Genomic DNA, 18346 nt, shown 5'->3' with positions numbered 1-18346 from the left:
GTAACTGCTTTGCTAGCTTTTCTGAATAACATATTTTGTGTTCTTTTGAACTAGGGATTCACTGTGTGTGTGTGTTTAAAGGAAAGGAGTGAAAGAGGGATGAAGGGAGGGAGAGAGGGAAGAAATGAGGATAAAGGATTGCTATCAGTATTTTATGAGTGCTCTATCTCCTCAAGCATTAGGTAAGTCTGGAAGGGGAAAATTTCATGTTAATTGCTGCAATTCTTTGAGTGAAAATTCCTCAAAGAGATCTGTGCATGTTTATTTATAATTACATTTTGTGAGATGATCACTAGTAAATATACTAAAATTCTTTTAGATAGGTTTTGTGTGTGTGTATGCTTTCTCTAATTTTTTATTACATGATGCATTTTTCTTTTCCCAATAGAACCTCTGTATTACTGGCAACAGACTGAAGATGATTTGACGGTAACGATGCGGCTTCCAGAAGACAGTACTAAGGAGGACATTCAAATACAGTTTTTGCCTGATCACATCAACATTGTACTGAAGGATCACCAGTTTTTAGAAGGAAAACTCTATTCATCTATTGATCATGAAAGCAGTACATGGATAATTAAAGAGAGTAATAGGTATTTTTATAATTTTACTTTAATATTCTATTATCCTTTTTTCTTTTTACTCTTTCCACAGTGGTTACATCAGAGATTAATACAATAGTTCTGTCTGTATTGCTGATTACTTTTCTTAAGATATATTAAAAATAGAATTACTGTGTCAAAGAGCCTATTTCTAGTTGAAATTAAAGATAGTAGCCTAGCTATCACTTGGAGAATATGGTAGTGCTTTGTTTTACCAGCTCTGGATACAATAATAATCATAGGTAAAAATGACTATTTTAAATTGCACTTTTTCAAACTTTTTAATAGAAATAATTTTTTTAACTTTAGTTTGCTGGCTTGATAATATATTTCCATTCTTTAAAATTTTAAATATACAAAAGGATATAGAGTGAGAAGTCTGCCTCCAACACAAGCCTATGGGTCACCCATCCTCCCACTCCTCACAATCAGTGTTGTTTCATTTTACGTACATTCAAGGATCACACATACTTTTTCCTTTTCTTTAAGGAAAACTACTTTTGGCGGCTAGCTGCAGTGGCTTACGCCTGTAATCCCAACATTTGGGATGCCGAGGTAGGAGGATTGCTTGAGGCCAGGAGTTTGTGTCCAGCCTAGGCAAAAAGAGAAAACCCTGTCTCTAACAACAACAAAAAAGATTTTAACACATACTTTACACAATTATACATCTTGCTTTTGTTCACTTGCAGTGATAAATCTTAGGGATCTTTCCATAATGAATATATAAAAATTATTAAATTCTCTTTTATGACATCACGGTATTTTATTCTATCAACTGCACCATCATTTTAGACAATTAATCCTCTATTGTGTTAATTTAGGTTGTTTTCAGTAACTTCTGTTTATATACATATTATTTCACATGTGTAGAAATATATATGAAAGATAAATTTCTAAAAGTGGAATAATTAATATTTCTTTGTAAATTGTAGTAATTTTTTCTTATGTAAATTCTCCATTTATATTTCTTTTGTGAATTGTGTGTTTAGGACACAGCCACAAAAGAAATACATAAGTGGCCAGGCACAGTGGCTCATGCCTGTAATCCCAGCACTTTGGGAGGCTGAGGCGGGTGGATTGCCTGAGGTCAGGAGTTCGGGACCAGCCTGACCAACATGGTGAAACCCCATCTCAACTAAAAACACAAAAACTAGCTGGGCGTGGTGGCAGGTGCCTGCAATCCCAGCTACTTGGGAGGCTGAGACAGGAGAATTGCTTGAATCCAGGAGGCGGAGGTTGCCTAGACTGGGCCATTGCTTTCCAGCCTGGGCAATAAGAGCGAAACTACATCTCAAAAAAGGAATACATAAGTTAGACTTCATCAAAACAGGCGTTTTCTGCCTATCAAAATTAAAAATTTTTGTTCTTCTAAAGATACCATTAAGAAAACAAAAAGGTAAGCCATGAACTGGGAAAAAATATTCACAGTACTCATCTTAAACAAAGGACTTTCATTCTTAGTGTATAAGGAAGCCTTACAAATTCATAATAAAAAGAAGCCAATTTTTTTAAATGGTCAAATTATTTGAATAGACATGTCACAATAGAAGATATATGAACAGCTAGTAAGCACATCAAAAGGTAATTATCATTAGACATTAGGAAAATTAAAACTAGAGTGAGACACCAATACATGGCTAAAACTTTGAAGACTGACAGTATCAAACGTTGGCAAGGATGGAGGGCACCAGCAACTCATTCTTATCTGGTACGAGTGTAAAATAATAATACAGTCACTTTGGCAGACTGTTTAGCAGTTTCATATCAAGTTAAACATATACCTATTTTTAATCTTAACAATTCTACTCCTTGATATTTAACCAAAATGAATGTATATAATTTTTTTGTTTTTCTGAGACAGGGTCTCACTCTGTTGCCCAGGTTGGAGTGCAGTGGCACAGTCACTCAGCTAATTTTTGTATTTTTTGTAGAGATGGGGTTTTGCCATGTTGCTCAGACTGGTCTCGAACTCCTGACCTCAAGCGATCTGCCTGCCTCGACCTCCCAATGTGCTGGGATTACAGGTGTGAGCCACCGTGTCCAGCCGAAAATATATGTTAAAAAAACAAAACAAAGCCAAAACAAATTTGCAAACATATATTCATAGCAGGCATACTTATAAAAGCCAGAAATATCTCTAGTGTTACTGAAAAGGTGAATGGATAAGTACGTGTGGTATATTCATACAATGGAATGTTACTCTGTAATAAAGTGCTAGCAATAAATAAAAAGCAATATGAATGAATTAAAAACATTAGGAGTGAACGAAGCCAAAGACAAAAAATCATACTGTATGATTCCACATATGGAGTTCTAGAACTGGCAAAACTGATCTGTGGTGATACAAATCAGAACACTTGTTATCTCTAGGGTGTAGGGAGATTGACTGAAGAAAGGCCAAGGGAACTGCCTATATGGTGGAAATAATTCAGTATCCTCACTGGGTTACAAAGGTATATGCATTTGTCAAACTCAGTAAATTGTACACTTAAAACCTGTGAATTTTATTTATAAATTATACCTCAATTAAAGGAGCAAAACTATATCTTTTTAAAAAAAGATAAAGTTAAGCATCTTATAAAGTTATAATCCTTTGCCCCCCACAACTGCCATTTTGCAAATCTATTATTTCAGACAGTTTATTCCCCAATTATTTGGATTACTAAAATTACTTTATTTTAAATCAAGTCTTAGTAATGATTAAATTCAGTGATGGATTAATGAATAGAGTTAGGTAGTTAATTTTTTAAATGGTCAAGTTTGGTCAGAAATGAGAAATGGTTGATTTAAAATACAACCTAAATCTTGTGCTTTAAGTGGATGTTACATAGAGGATAACTTAGATGTTTTTATATAAAGTGTAGTTCTTAGTAGTATATGATCCATGTGAGTCTGATACAAGTCTAAATCATGAGCATCTAAGAAAAATATATCTAGCTCATAGAAAGTTTGAAGTTGTAAAAGCAGGTATCTTACATTTCATTAATGAAGACATTTGGTGATTTTGTTACACTTTTTAATATATCAAAAATAATTGCTTGTAAGGTTCTTTTAAAAGTATTTTGTATCTCCACATACTCTATTTAATTATGTTTATGTGTATGTGAGTCACATTTACAAATTGGCAAACCAACTAGAACATATTGTTAAATGTAAGTCATCAAGCAGTAACCCAGCAAAGGTCTAGGGGAATAGCTTGACTTCATGTAAGTAGTTTCAGCATTCAATACATCAACATAGATCAGTATTATTTTTCCATTAAATTTGAGGTGTTTGATTATTATTTTGTGTTAAAAAAGATAATTACAATGTAGCATAGGTGGTATGGTTGTTTTAAAAACATGATTTTCTGTACTTGAGTAAATTATTCGTACCTCTCATTTTCAAAAGTTACTGTTGTCTCACTTTGGAAAGATTTTTTTAACTAATCTGTAGTTTATTATATTTGGCATTGTGTGGGTTTTTTTTTTTTTTGCTTGGATGGTAGCATACAATACTAGTTTTAAAATGTATAAATGCAGTCTTACAAGAAGGGTGCACTGATTAGCTGTGCAAATTAATGATGGTTTGGAAATTATAACAGATTGTATCAACTCTTTCAGACCTGTTTAGGTAGCAACTAAGAACAGTTCACTGGGTAATGTTCTTTAATAGTTATTTACATATATTTTTTCAGAGAGGCAGAATAGTGCAGTAGTGAAGAACATGGACTTAGAGCCAAACTGTTTAAATAGCTTGTGACCTTGGCAAGTTAGTACTTTTTTTTCTTACTTGTAAAATGGTGATGATAATAATATTTACAGTACTTTATTTGGTTGTTGTAACCAATGAGTTAAAACATGTAAAGTGCTTAAGACAGCACCTGACATATAGGTAAGTATAAGCTATTGTCATTATTACTGTTATTATCATCATCATTATTATCAAGATTACCTTTATCCTTGGAAAATGTAACTAAATCTGGGGGCTGGGCACAGTGGCTCACTCCTGTAATCCTCGCACTTTGAGAGACCAAGGCAGGCGGATCACTTGAGGCCAGGAGTTCAAGATCAGCCTGGCCAACATGACAAAACCCTGTCTCTCCTAAAAATACAAATATTAGCCAGGCGGGCGTGGTGTTGTGGCCTGTAATCCCAGCTACTTACTTGGGAGGCTGAGGCACGAGAGTCACTTGAACCTGGGAGTCGGAGGTTGCAGTAAGAGAGACTGTGCCACTGTACTCCAGCCTGGGCAAGAGAGTGAGACTCTGTCTCAAAAAAAGAAAAAATGTAACTAAATCTGGGCTTTTATTGTGGTAGTAATTTTCAGTGCTAATGATAAGTACTCATATTATTATTTTGTATAGTCTCTTAAAATAGGTAGTTTCAAAAAAATGTTAAATGCTCTAATTCATAAGGTAGTGATTGTAACAGTCTTGAAAAAGAACAGCTGATAAGTTTGCATGTCCTATTTGATAACTATAGTAGTTATTATTGTATTCTTGCAGTTCTGTTCCAGGGCATGAGCTAATATGGTACACGTGTACGAAAGATGGCACATGGGCCGGGCGCGGTGGCTCACGCTTGTAATCCCAGCACTTTGGGAGGCCGAGGCGGGCGGATCACGAGGTCAGGAGATCGAGACCACGGTGAAACCCCGTCTCTACTGAAAAATACAAAAACTTAGCCGGGCGTGGTGGCGGGCGCCTGTAGTCCCAGCTACTCGGAGAGGCTGAGGCAGGAGAATGGCGTGAACCCGGAAGGCGGAACTTGCAGTGAGCCGAGACTGCGCCACTGCACTCCAGCCTGGGCGACAGAGCGAGACTCCGTCTCAAAAAAAAAAAAAAAAAAAAAAAGATGGCACATGGAGAAGGTTGCTTTGTTGTGGAATAGCTATTACCACTCCCCTTTTCTGTTATAGCAGTGGGTGCTCCCAAAAGCATCTTACTTGGGTTTTCCTTCCTATTCCAGAGGAACATGGGCCAAGTTACTTCTTCTCCTATGTCCGTAGTCTGCCTTGACTCTGCTCTCTTTCCCTTTCCTGCTGCATCAGTCCTTGATCTCAGGGTTCCCTGACAGGCCATTTTTAGTGTATTTGGAATTGTTTAGTTGTTTACATGTACAGAATTAGATTTTAAATAAGTTAATAGAGAACACATTAACATCTTTTTTCCCTGTATTACCAAAGTTAATTTTTTTCCTTATTTCTACTTTTCAATTATTTAACATCTGTATTTTAAAATTAAGATTTGCGTTGATTTAACCTGCTTGATCTTTAGGTTAATAATCATATATTATGGCTCTTAGTTTGTGAAAATAAAGTTAACTGTTGGTTCCAGACACAAAGAATTATCCTTTAGTTTACATCCCTTTTCCTCTTTGCTTACATGCCCATACCCCCAACCGTTCCCCAGATGTCTTATAGATCCATGCTTCTTGTATTTCTGTTAAGTTCAGGAACATACTGCATACCAGTACTTTCTGGGTGACCTGACTCTTTCAGCCAATCCTCTCTTCAGGCCATTTGATGTACCATTTCCAGTGGTACTTTCTTTCTTTATTAAATCTGGACTATTTGCCATTGGATTATAGGTTTTCCATCACATGCAAAACTTAAATGAGTAAGATTTTTGGTAAACCATCCTCTGGACACCGGAGGGTTCTTTCTATAGAAGATAGAAACAAACAATGTTTGTTACTGATTGTATAATTTGTATAATTGCTTAATGCAACATTACTTTTCCCATTTAAACTTCTAGCTTGGAGATTTCCTTGATTAAGAAGAATGAAGGACTGAACTGGCCAGAGCTAGTAATTGGAGATAAACAAGGGGAACTTATAAGAGATTCAGCCCAGTGTGCTGCAATAGCTGAACGTTTGATGCATTTGACCTCTGAAGAACTGGTAAGTAGTTGGAATAGTAGTGTGACTTTCCAAGGGTCCAAGAATGTGTTACGTGAAGATTATGCCGTGCTTTTCTAACAATATTTTGCTTTTCCTAACATAAAAGATACATATCAGATACTACTGATCTGAGTGATGTTTGAATATGGCCTAAGTTCTAGTATTTATTTCTTACACTATGTAAATACATACATATACGTGTGGTCATACTGTATAGAGGGTTTGCCTGTATCTGTTTATGTGTGTATGTATTGTGCGCTCTCTCTCTCTCTCTACATGTATTCTTTAGGAGAATCAACTGACCAATGCTGGTAGGACAAAAATTATGTTACAATTTATTTGCTAAGAATCTGCTTATCACTAAAATTTTTGAGGTGAGTTAAGAATTTTGCAAGGATATATGTATCATATATAGTATAGTTATTTTTTCTTTGTAATGTAATTCATTATGATGATTACAGTGACAACACAATACTTAATCATGAGGTTGAATACATTCCCACTCTGATAACGTGTAAGATCATGTTAAGAATGTGAACAAATACAGCAGTACATCAGAATTTTAAATTATATGTTCATTTTCTAACAATGATATCAGCATATGAAAAATGTCTGGTTTATTGCCATCTTGAATTATGAGGAAGACTGTACAAAGAATTATTTATACTGTAATGTTACTTGCATCCTAAGATAGAAAAGAAGGACTGGAATATTGAAAGTGAATGTCTCTAACAAAAGGAAACATGGCTAAATAGAGAAACTAAGTTTCATGTTTGCCAGTAGTAATTGAAAATTTCAGGAATCACTGGAATTCATATGTAGGACTACAAAAGTTTGATTTCATAGCCCTGTTTACAACAGCCATGCAGGCTGCATTGCCTTATATTCACTCATTCAGCAAGTATTATTGTATTAGGCTCTGGGGATATAATAGTGACAGTAGTGGAGATGTGTTTTGAGATTGTAGATAATTGCAGTTAACTACTTTTTAAACTTGATGGTTTTAATTGAATATTAGTGTTTATGAGAAAGTTATTTATACCTGAACACCAGTGTGTTTGTTAGATTTTGAGAAGACAAATATACAGTCTTACCTGCAGCTGAAGGCAGTTTTATGTTTTTCAAATATTCATACTTGCCTTACTGCAGTGGTTAGAATGTCTGCTCCACAGCTATATAGAACTCTCGAATGGTAAAAGCAGACATTCTTGCCTTATTTGTGATCTTGGGGAAAATAATCGACTTTTATCATTAAGAAGGGTAGATTCTTTTTATTACATTGAAGAAATTTTCTTCTATTTATAGTGTGCTGAGAGTTTTGATCATGAATGATTATAGAATTTTCTGCATTGGTGGGATAAGCCCTTCTTGGTCGTGATATATTTTCCTTTTACATATTGCTGAATTTGATTTGCTCATATTTTCTTGGGGATTTTTATATCTATTTGTGAGGAATATTGGATAGGTTTTTTGTTTTGTGTTGTTTTGTTTTTACCATCTTTTTCCAGTTTGTGTATCTGGGGTAATAACTTTGTAAAATGATTAGGGAAGTGTTCTCTCTTCTATTTCTAGAAGAGAATATATAGAATTAGTGTTATGTCTTAAAATGTTTGGTAGAATTTGTCAGTAAAACAATCTGGACCTTGAGTTTGCTTTTTTGGAAGGCACTTAACTATGGTGCCTTAGTTTTTAATGTTTTTAATTTCTTTTAACAGATATAGGTCTAATGTGAGCATCTGTTTCTGTTGCCTTTGTTTTTCAGTTTTCCATTTCTTATTTTCTGTGTTAACGTTTATTATGTTCTTCCTTTTGTTTACTGGGGATTTATTTTGCTCTTTTTTTCTATTTTTGAAGGTGATACTTAGTTGATTTTTGACCTTTCTGTTCCAATGAAAGCACTTAATGTTGTACATATCCTTCTAAGCACTACTGTAGCTGCATTCTCTAAATTTTTAGCCTACCTTCTTAATTCCATAGGGATTAATTTGATTTGATGCTGGGCTTCAGTCTTTTACATGGCTGATTTATTCCATGTTTATTCTTACACCTAAGGCAAAACTTTTCATTTATCTCAACTGAAAGCCTAGGATGGTTACCAGGTCTTCTCCTGCTGTGTGGACTCTGAAGTCTAATTTTTGACTCCCAAGCACTTTAATACCCCAAACTCAGCTTTTAGCCCCTTATTTGCTGCTTTCCGCTTGTCTTTTTCAACTCAGTTTAGAAATCAGCAAATGATCCTTGGAAAGCAATATAGCATGTTTGACCCTTTTCTCTGTGATTTCCTTGTCTCTCTAATCTTGTCCTGTGAAGCACTGGTGGCCTAGATAGTTCTGAACTTTTAATTTTTTCTGCTTCTGAAGTATGAATAATTGGAAGGGGAAGGGAAGGAGAAATCTATAGGGTACTTTCTCTGTTCTGCTGGACATAGATATCTCCTTGAGTCACTGTGCACAATGGCATCGACTAACCAGGAGATTGCTGGCGGTGCCTTTACAGCCAGCCACAGCAACCATAATTGTTCCCATTGATATTTAGAGTAGAGGCAACGCCTAGCCACAACTAGGCGGTTCCATATCCCAGCTGGGACATGGACACATGTTGAGTATGTAGATCTTCTAGAACTCCCATCCATTTAGTTTCAGATTCTCTCAGTTCATTTCATTAAGTTCTTAATAACATGAGAATTAGCATATCTCTGTATCTTAGCAAACTAGATGTTTACACATCTGGTCAGTTGTAGAATTGTATTTCTGCTATATGCAAATATTGTATAATTTATTCCTTAATTATTGTGATCCTGTTATTCTGTGAGGTATATAAGACCAGACAGTGACCCTTGCATTGAAGCAAGGGAACATTTAAAAATTGCTTTTATGAATTTATGAATTTTATGAATTTATGTCTACTTTAGGCTTATTGTTAACTATATTTCAGTGTTTCTGTTTGGGTAGATATTTTGTGTGTGTGTGTGTGTGTGGTGTGTGTGTGTGTGTGTGTGGTGTGTGTGTGTGTGGTGTGTGTGTGTGTTTTAGTGGTTCTAGAGGTTACATCTTTGACTTATCACCAACTATCTTTAAAAACTGTATCATCTATAATTTAAGAAATTTATATTTTCCACTCTGTATTATTGTTGTCTTACATTTTATATTCTATTAAAATTAATAATACCTTGTTATTTTGGCTATAGTCAGTAATTCTCTTTTAAAAGAGATTAAAAATGTGAAAAAAAGGTCTTTCATTTACTCTTATATTTGCCTTTTCCTCTATTCTGCATTCCTTTGTGTTGATTGACATTTTCATCTGATGTTATTTTTTTCTGGCTTGAGAGCTTCTTTTAGCATTTTTTCTAGTGTAGATTTGCTGGTGATAAATTCTTTCAGCTTTTTTCTGCAAAAATATTTCTCTTTTCTTCCCTTTTCCAAAGTTATTTTTGTTATGTATATAATTCGGTGTTGACAGGTTTTTGTTTTTGTTTTTTTCTCTTACACCTTCAAATATACACCATTGTATTCTGGCCTACATATTAGGAATTTCTTTATTACTGGTTTTCAGAAATTTAATTATAATGTGACTTACTGTGGTTTTTGATTTTTTAAAAAAAATGTTTGTTGTGCTTGGAGTTCTTTGACATTCTAAAGTGTTGGCCATTACTTATTCACAATTTATTTTCCCCATTCTTCTTGCACTCCTCCAATTACCCATATGCTAGACGATTTGATATTGTTCCACAGGTCACTGAGTTTCTCTGCTTTTATGTTTTGTCTTTGTGCTTCATTTTGTAGTCGCTATTGCTATTTTTCAAGCTCGCTAGTCTTTTCTCCTGCAGTGTCTAATCAGCTGTCTGTCACATCTGTTTTGTTTTTCATTTCAGATTTGTGTTTTTATATCCAGAAGTTCAGTATGGTTCTTTCATCTCTCTCTTTCTCAACATGTTTATGTTTTCCTTTACATCTTTGAGTATATGGAACTGTTTATAATACCTGTTTTCATATCCTTTTCTGCTGACTTCGTCATTCTGTTATTTCTGTTTTTGTGATTATGATTTTATTGGTCATAGGTTTGCAATTCATTTTTAATTACTGCTGTAACCTTAACATTTTTAAAGATGAAGAAACCCATTCCCTTGTTTATTTGTTTTACTTATTTACTTACTTTTTTTTCTGGACTAAGAATCCAAATCCAGACAAAGAAAAACCACCTTGCAATGCCCAAGAGTTAGAAGAATGTGATATTTTCTTTGAAGAGAGCTCCAGTTTATGCAGATTTGATGGCAATACATTAAAAACTACTCATGTGGTAAGTTACTGATAATAATATTTCTAAAATTTTGTCAGTAGTTACTCAGATAATGATTGGTCTATATATGTTTTTCAAAGATACTTGATTAGCAGTTACTGGCTTTGGTAAGTCTCATCACTCCATAAAGTAGCATCTTTTCATACCACCACACTCAGCAAAACAGTGTTACATAGTTTTGGTACCACTGTATATTGATATCTTTCAAGTGGTGCTTTTCTGGACAGCTTTTTAATATACAATTGTGACCCTATAATGTATAATAACTTCACGTTTTTTTTTTCATTCAGCATTATGGACTTAAGTGTTTCCTCATGTTATTTAAATGTCTGGTTTAATGGTTGGATTATACTATGATGTTGGTCATGTCTGCATGTAGTGCTTCTACACATTACAATAAGTAATAACTTTTTTAAAGTACATTATTTATGATGATGCTATTTTTAAAAATCTCTGTCATATGAAGCCTTTTCTATTTCCAGGGATATTTATCTAATAACGAGTTACAGAATTCAAATTAATGAATCATAAGCCTCTGACAAATTGATTACCACTTATATTTTTATTAGTAATGATTGCAGTTATTGCCTGATTCACTGCATATTCACCTTCACTTTTGTTTGATCATTACTAATTGGTGTGTAGAATAAACTTGTGCCAATCTTTTTTTTTTTTTTGCTGTCAACTATTTTATGTAATAACTATTTCTTTTGTGAAGAAGTTTTTATTTGTCTTAGTGTTTCTTACCAATTTGTATGATGTGTTTTAAATTTGGATAATGCTTCTATATCAAGTGAGTTAGTTTTTTTCTTCTTTTTATATTTTGGAATATTTTTTATTCAACTCATTAATTCATCTGGAATTTGTCGTTTTCCCTCTGGTGTGCCATATATGTATATATTTCACACCCCACCCCCCCACCCCACCACCACCTGAAAATTACACTCTGTTTACAAGCTTTGACAGATTTGTATTAAGATACTGAAGAAGACTGCCTGGAGTGGCTTGGTGCAGTAGATGTAGATTTTTTTTTTTTTTTTTTTAATTTAGAACCTTATTAGATATTCCTTCTTAGGGGAATCCTTAACCATTAGTTAATACTACTAAATGTGCGTTTCGTAGAGTTGTTTATGTGAGCAGGGTGTCTCAGCAAATCAGTGGCTAATTTAGAGCTGTGCATATAGAAATTAATCTAGTGTTATTACTGAAACCAGAAGGAAATTTAGGAGACTCATTCCAAGCAAAAGCAACAGAGGAGATTGAGAACAACTTGGTCTTTTGTTTCTGTTTTTAGACTTGTGAGTCTGATATAGGTTTCAAAGGTTCTGTTTTCAAGAAAAACCTGAAAAATTTCTGCCAAGTGTGCCCTGATGTTTCTTTGTCATGTAGAGATTTGGGGGAAAGTGTATTCTAGCAGAATTCATGTAACTGAAGTTAAAAGTGTCATGGGAAGCTGGCTTACCAGGTCTGAGTTCTGGCCCAACATCTTACTAACTAAAAGGAAGTATAACTGTTCTTCTCACTCGCTATCCCTTCCTAGTCTTTTTGGATACTACCAGCTTTATTTAATGGCTGAACATTAATTAGTACTCAAAGAAGTTGTAAAATGAGCATTTCTAGATTACACCTGTGTAGATAAATGAGGTGGAATGGCATAGGACCAATGGCTAGGCAGAAGTACCATTTGAAACTGTATCAAAATTAAATATTTGCTTTTACAATTAATTTCTATCTCTTCACTGCTGTCTTCTTCACCACACTTTAACACCAGTAAGTTCTAAAAAGCACATGTATGACATTTTACCAGTGTCCTCAACACCTACCAAATGTTCTGATTCATAATAGATGCTTAATATATTTCTTTAGAATTATCTTTTAGTGACAGTCATTAAATTAAAAAAATGGTTTTAGGTCCATCTTGGATCTCAAGAAATGAATATCTTTCATTTTCCCGCTTCCTCCTCAATTACTTTTCTAATTGAAAAGTAAGCAGTATTCTTAGTCAGATTATTATATCCAGGCTGGGTACCGGTCAAAACCCAAGATTATTGGAGCTGTTTTGATTTTTTGGGAGTTTTACTTCCTAGATGTTGTTTAGTTTTGACGTAATCCCATACATGATTCCCAGAATTGTGATAAACAAGAGCTATCTCATAGCTACTCTTCTTTTTATTACCTTGGGTTAAATTTTAGAGAACCAGTTTCAAGCATGACAGAAGGCTCTTGAATCTGACTAACTGGAGATTATTTGTTCTAATAATGAAGAATCTGGTTGTTCTTCTTAACGTTATAGTTTTAGGTGCTATTACTCTTAGATACTGTTTTCTGCCAAACTTTTATAAGGAAGGCAGCTATATCTTACGGTGTCATAAAATGCTGTGATTTCAACGTAGCTTCCCTGAGAATTTCAGTTCATAGTACTCCTAAGTAGTGTTGATCAGTAGTTTAATGTTGTCACTGAGATACCTCCCAGTTTATGATACCTTTCTTCATTTCCTATGTTTGAGCATATTAATTAAAACCAAGCAATGGCAAAATAAAACCATTATTACTGATACATTACAGTATCAAAGCTTAGTGGATCTACTTACTAAGTCCTAGGACTTAGCAGATTTAACTGTAGTCACCAGCAATGTTAAATCAGCTCTGGCTGCCCCTAGAGGGGCAGTTGAAACCTCTTATTTCCTGAGGCCTCTAGCTCCTTATAGGAAAAAGTGATAGAACTGAGCAAAATACACCGATTTTTCTTACATTTACCAGTCAAATGTGACTTCACTCCTTAGGAATTTATAAAAGCTAGAATGTTATAGCAGTGGATCTTCTCAGTGTCGTAGATGGAAACATCAAGAGTGGGGAAGAAGTCCAATACATAATAAAAAGGGACAATCTTTCCAACTTCAAAGAAATTCCATATTTCATCTTCTTCATTTTACAGATTTATTAAGACAAGCTGAGACAGATGGAGTTTATATGGGATCAAAGCGAGAGTCAGTAGTAGAAACTAGATCTCTTGGGTTCCAGTATGCTTTCCATAATTTTCCCTAAACAACAGGATCATAAATTTCAATTTGGAGATCCTAAGCTACTACAGTTAGTCCTTACTTCTGAATAAATACAGTTAGTCTTATGTGTTCCTAAGGAGTGTGAACAATAGATTTCTGTGGTAAGCAGGTTCTGTCCTCAGTAACTTAAGAAATAAACAAATAATCCTTCATTGTACCATAGCTTTGATAGACAATATTTGATGAGACATTTCCAGTATTTTGTACATACCGTTTTAACTATTTAACCACATTTCGGAGTTTAATTGCTGGTTTAACTTCAATTAGTGTATAATTAAAACTAAAGATTCTTATCTTTGTTTCAGTTGGATTTTAAACCAAACTTTCTTTTTATAATTATAAGCCCTTTATGGTAGAACAATTTTTATTTCTTTGGATATATATACAATCATGGGATTGCTGGGTCAAATGATAATTCTGCATTGAGTTCTTTGAGAAATCTCCAAACTACTTTCCACAATAGCTAACTAATTTACATTCCCATTAGCAGTGTATAAGCATTCTCTTTTCTCCCCAATGTCACCAGCATCTGTTATTTTTTTACTTTTTAATAATGGCTATTCTGACTCGTGTGAGATCCTAAATACTGAGTACATATGGACACACAAATAAAAACAACAGACACCAGAGTGTACTTGAGGGTGGAGGGAGGGAAGAGGGTAAGGATTGAAAAACTACCTGTCAGGAACTATGCTTATTACCTGGTTGGCGAAATAATCTGTACACCAAACCCCCATGACATGCAATTTACCTATGTAGCAAACTTGCACATGCACCCCTGAACATAAAAATTATAAGCATTTTGATTTTTCTATTACTAATTTTTATAAATATAGACAAAAATGCAGTGAAGTAAAAATGCATAAACATATATGTAGAATGGATACTCATACAATGTTTGAAATTTGAAATTACCTTACATGGGAAGGTTAGTATATGTCCTTAGAGTTTTAGAAAATAATGCTGTAATAAAAAGGTCAGAACGCTATGTTTTAAATGACAAATATCCCAAAATATGTTTCCTTTAAAGACATGGACATTAGGGTTAAAATTGCCATTTTGAAATAAAATGTTAAATAAATAAATGAAGCAGCACAATAAAAGAAATATTAAATATCAGAACTGAGTATTTAATATTTCTCTGAGTATTTAATATTTCTCTGAAATATTAAATTGGTCACGGAAGTGTAAAGCACAAATCAGAATTCAGATAGAATTGAAGATGAATTATTTTTACTTCTATCTAAGAGCTATGCTGTCAAAATGTTAGCCTCTGGCCATATGGTGACTATTGAGCAATTGAAATGTGGGTAGTATGAATTGAAATGTGCTATAAATATAAAATACACAACCAGATTTTGAAAACATGAAATACATAAAACATACAATATTACAAATAGCTGGGCGTGGTGGCTTACGCCTGTAATCCCAGCACTTTGGGAGGCCAAGGCAGGCGGATCACGAGGTCAGGAGATCGAGACCATCCTGGCTAACACGGTGAAACCCCGTCTCTACTGAAAATACAAAAAAAAAAATTAGCCGGGCATGGTGGCAGGCACCTGTAGTCCCAGCTACTCGGGAGGCTGAGGCAGGAGAATGGTGTGAACCTGGGAGGTGGAGCTTGCAGTGAGCCGAGATCGCGCCACTGTACTCCAGCCTGGGCGACAGAGCGAGACTCCGTCTCAAAAAAAAAAAAATTATTACTAATAAATTTTTATGTTGAAGTGATAATCATTTGGATATGTTTCATTAAATAAAACATATTATTAAAGTTAATTTATCCAGTTTCTTTTTGTGTTTAAATATGGCTACTAGAAAATTTAAAATTATATATGTGGCTCCCATTTTATTTCTGTTGGACAACACCGATCTGTATTAGTCAAATTATATAGATTCGAATGACCAGAAGGTGAAAGGATATTTTTAAGTATTAGATTATGGTGAATTTCTTAGATCAGATGATATTCATCTGTTGCTTAAGACAGGGGTCCCCAATCCCCCAGGCCACGGACCTTACAGGTCCCTGGCCTGTTAGGAACCTGGTCACACAGCATGAGGTGAGCAGTGGGTGAGCTCCGCATCCTGTCAGATGAGCAGCAGTCTTAGATTCTCATAGTGGTGCTATTGTGAACTGTGCATGCAAGGGATCTAGATTATGCACTCCTTATGAGACTAATGCCTGATGATCTGAGGTTTCATCCTGGAACCCCCACACACACCTGCCTTTGTCCGTGAAAAAATTGTCTTCCATGAAACGTGTCCCTGGTGCCAAAAAAGTTGGGGACCACTGGCTTAAGATATACAGTTGAAACACCTGAAATAATATTTGTAACTTTTAAATAAACTCATCAAGACAGAAGGAAGAGTTACAAACAGAAAATAATTTTTTAAGTTAATGTCATTATGAAAGGAAGTAGGAAAGGCAAGTGCTGTATATTATTAATCCTTTCAAGAGGATCTTAAGGATAGGATCAGAAGTTATTAGAGCATTTATAATAGTGTAAATAGTTATAATAGTTTAAAAAACATTTAAAAAGTATCTAAACCAGTGGTTTTTGGTCTCAGGACCCCTTTACATTCTTTTTTTTTCCCTCCATATTTTATTAAACTATTTGGAAGTGAAAAATTTAAATTATTATAAAAAACATAGAATTATCCATTACAAAAAAAGTCATTCAAAGTAATGAATAATCAAGTAACTTCATGTACACGCCATTTTTATGAAACAAAATTGTTTAATTACTAACAATTCATTTGTAATTAAAATTAATATGTTAGAAGAGTTGAGATTTATTTTTTAATTAGGTTAAACAATGTCCTTTCAATTACGTTTCACTGAATAATTAGTATTCTTAGCAAGCGTTTTAACCACCCAATGGGTTTACTTTGCCTGCCTTTACCTCCTTAAGCTTTTTGGTGTACTTAATTTTTATATTTGGATTATATTTATCAAAACGTATCATATTAGAAATTAAGAAATTTTTAAAATATTCATTTTAAAATAATAACCTGTTGTTAACATAAGTAATATTTTCTAATGAAAATTGGGACATTTTGCAGAGTAAAAAAAAAAAGTACGAGGAATGTCATTGTTTTACATTTTTGTGGATCTAATGTATGCATTAATATAGTTGAATCCTTATATCTGCTTCTGCATTCAATCTCTTGCAATATGATACTGTAGTTGAAATATATTCAGATTCCTATAGATATATAATTGGAAAGAAAGGGGTACTTAATTAACATTTGCAGTTAATGGTGAGTTTTTTCCTTTGATATTACACCAAAATTTGACGTGCCCATTTCTTAAATATTAGTTGCAATGTAAACTTTTCATGCTCTGTTACTTTAAAATCAGTTAGTTTTTGAGACACTTTGAATGGATGTTTTTACCCATAACGTTAACTTGGAAATATTGCTTCTCTGAGTTATGCAGACTTTCCAAATGCTAATAATCTATTTCATTATTCAATATAAACCAATACACACATAAGCATTTGTTAATATACCACTAATCTCACCAGAAAAGTGTTTAAGGATTGGCAGGCTATTATCCTCATGGTGATAAATATGAGTTCTTCAAAATTCTAAGTTTTGTTCAAAAGCTGAAATTTTATCATTGGCAGCAAATACTTTTGGGTGTTCTCCTTGAAGTAACAGACTTCGGTCATTTACTTTGGAAAAATGTTTGCCAAATCTCAATTCAGAATAACCATAGTTTGTCAGCTGTTGTTCCAGGTAAAAATGATGTTCCATGAAAAAATGGCCATTTCAGTGTTTGCAACTCAAACGATTCCTAAGTGCTTTTCCTTGAGACAACCATGGTACTTTAGTATGCAGTAGAAGTGCTTTATGTGTACTTCCTATTTAGTCATGCAGAATACTAAAAAGACATATACTCAAGAGTCAGGATTTAATAAAATTAATCATTTTGACTTCTTTCTCAAGGACATTTTAAGGTGAAACTAGCCTTTTCTTTACAGTGAGTACGTGGCAGTGAAGAATGTAGCAACTTCAAGTAATTACTAGTATCTGGTGCTACTATTTGCAGTAATTTATGCTATCACTCCAGCAGTTTTACCTACCTTTCCTTTTGTGCCATCCATACAAATTTAAAACTAGGGAGAAAGCAATTTACATCCTAGTATTACTATGAAAATAGTTTTAAGCCTATGGACCCCCTGAAGGTGTCTCCCAGCCCCCCCGCTCCCCAACCCAATAGGGTTCTGCATATCATACTTTGAGAGTGGCGAAAGCAGAGATTGTGTGTATATGCCACTCACACAGTAACAGCACTAATTCTTAGAAAATTACAGAATAGTAGATACGTCAAGAACTGTGAAGGTTCCGAGATTTTACCCCATTAACAGGCTAACAAGTTAACCTGCCAGTTTAATGGATGCTGGTAGGAGACAGGAAATTACTGGATTGGAGACTTTATTACTTTGCACAGTAAACAGCATAAGCATTAGCATATTTATGCCAATTTCTCAAGTCTAAAATT

General features: G+C 34.2%; 1 protein-coding gene across 1 annotated transcript in view; it reads left to right on the top strand.

The window, feature by feature from the left end:
* Window positions 1-18346, top strand: part of NUDCD1 (NudC domain containing 1) — an 89665-nt gene that overhangs the window by 48500 nt on the left and 22819 nt on the right. The window contains exons 6-8 of the mRNA XM_003256110.2: window positions 389-593; window positions 6340-6484; window positions 10655-10780. Of these exons, the coding sequence (XP_003256158.1) occupies window positions 389-593; window positions 6340-6484; window positions 10655-10780 (476 nt within the window). The remainder of the gene's footprint in view (window positions 1-388; window positions 594-6339; window positions 6485-10654; window positions 10781-18346) is intronic.

The sequence above is a fragment of the Nomascus leucogenys genome, chromosome 16 (genome assembly GCF_006542625.1).
Source record: "Nomascus leucogenys isolate Asia chromosome 16, Asia_NLE_v1, whole genome shotgun sequence".
In the NCBI taxonomy this organism is placed as follows: Eukaryota; Metazoa; Chordata; class Mammalia; order Primates; family Hylobatidae; genus Nomascus; species Nomascus leucogenys.
The sequence above is the reverse complement of the archived record's forward strand: the minus strand, read 5'-3'. Positions and strand labels throughout refer to the sequence as shown.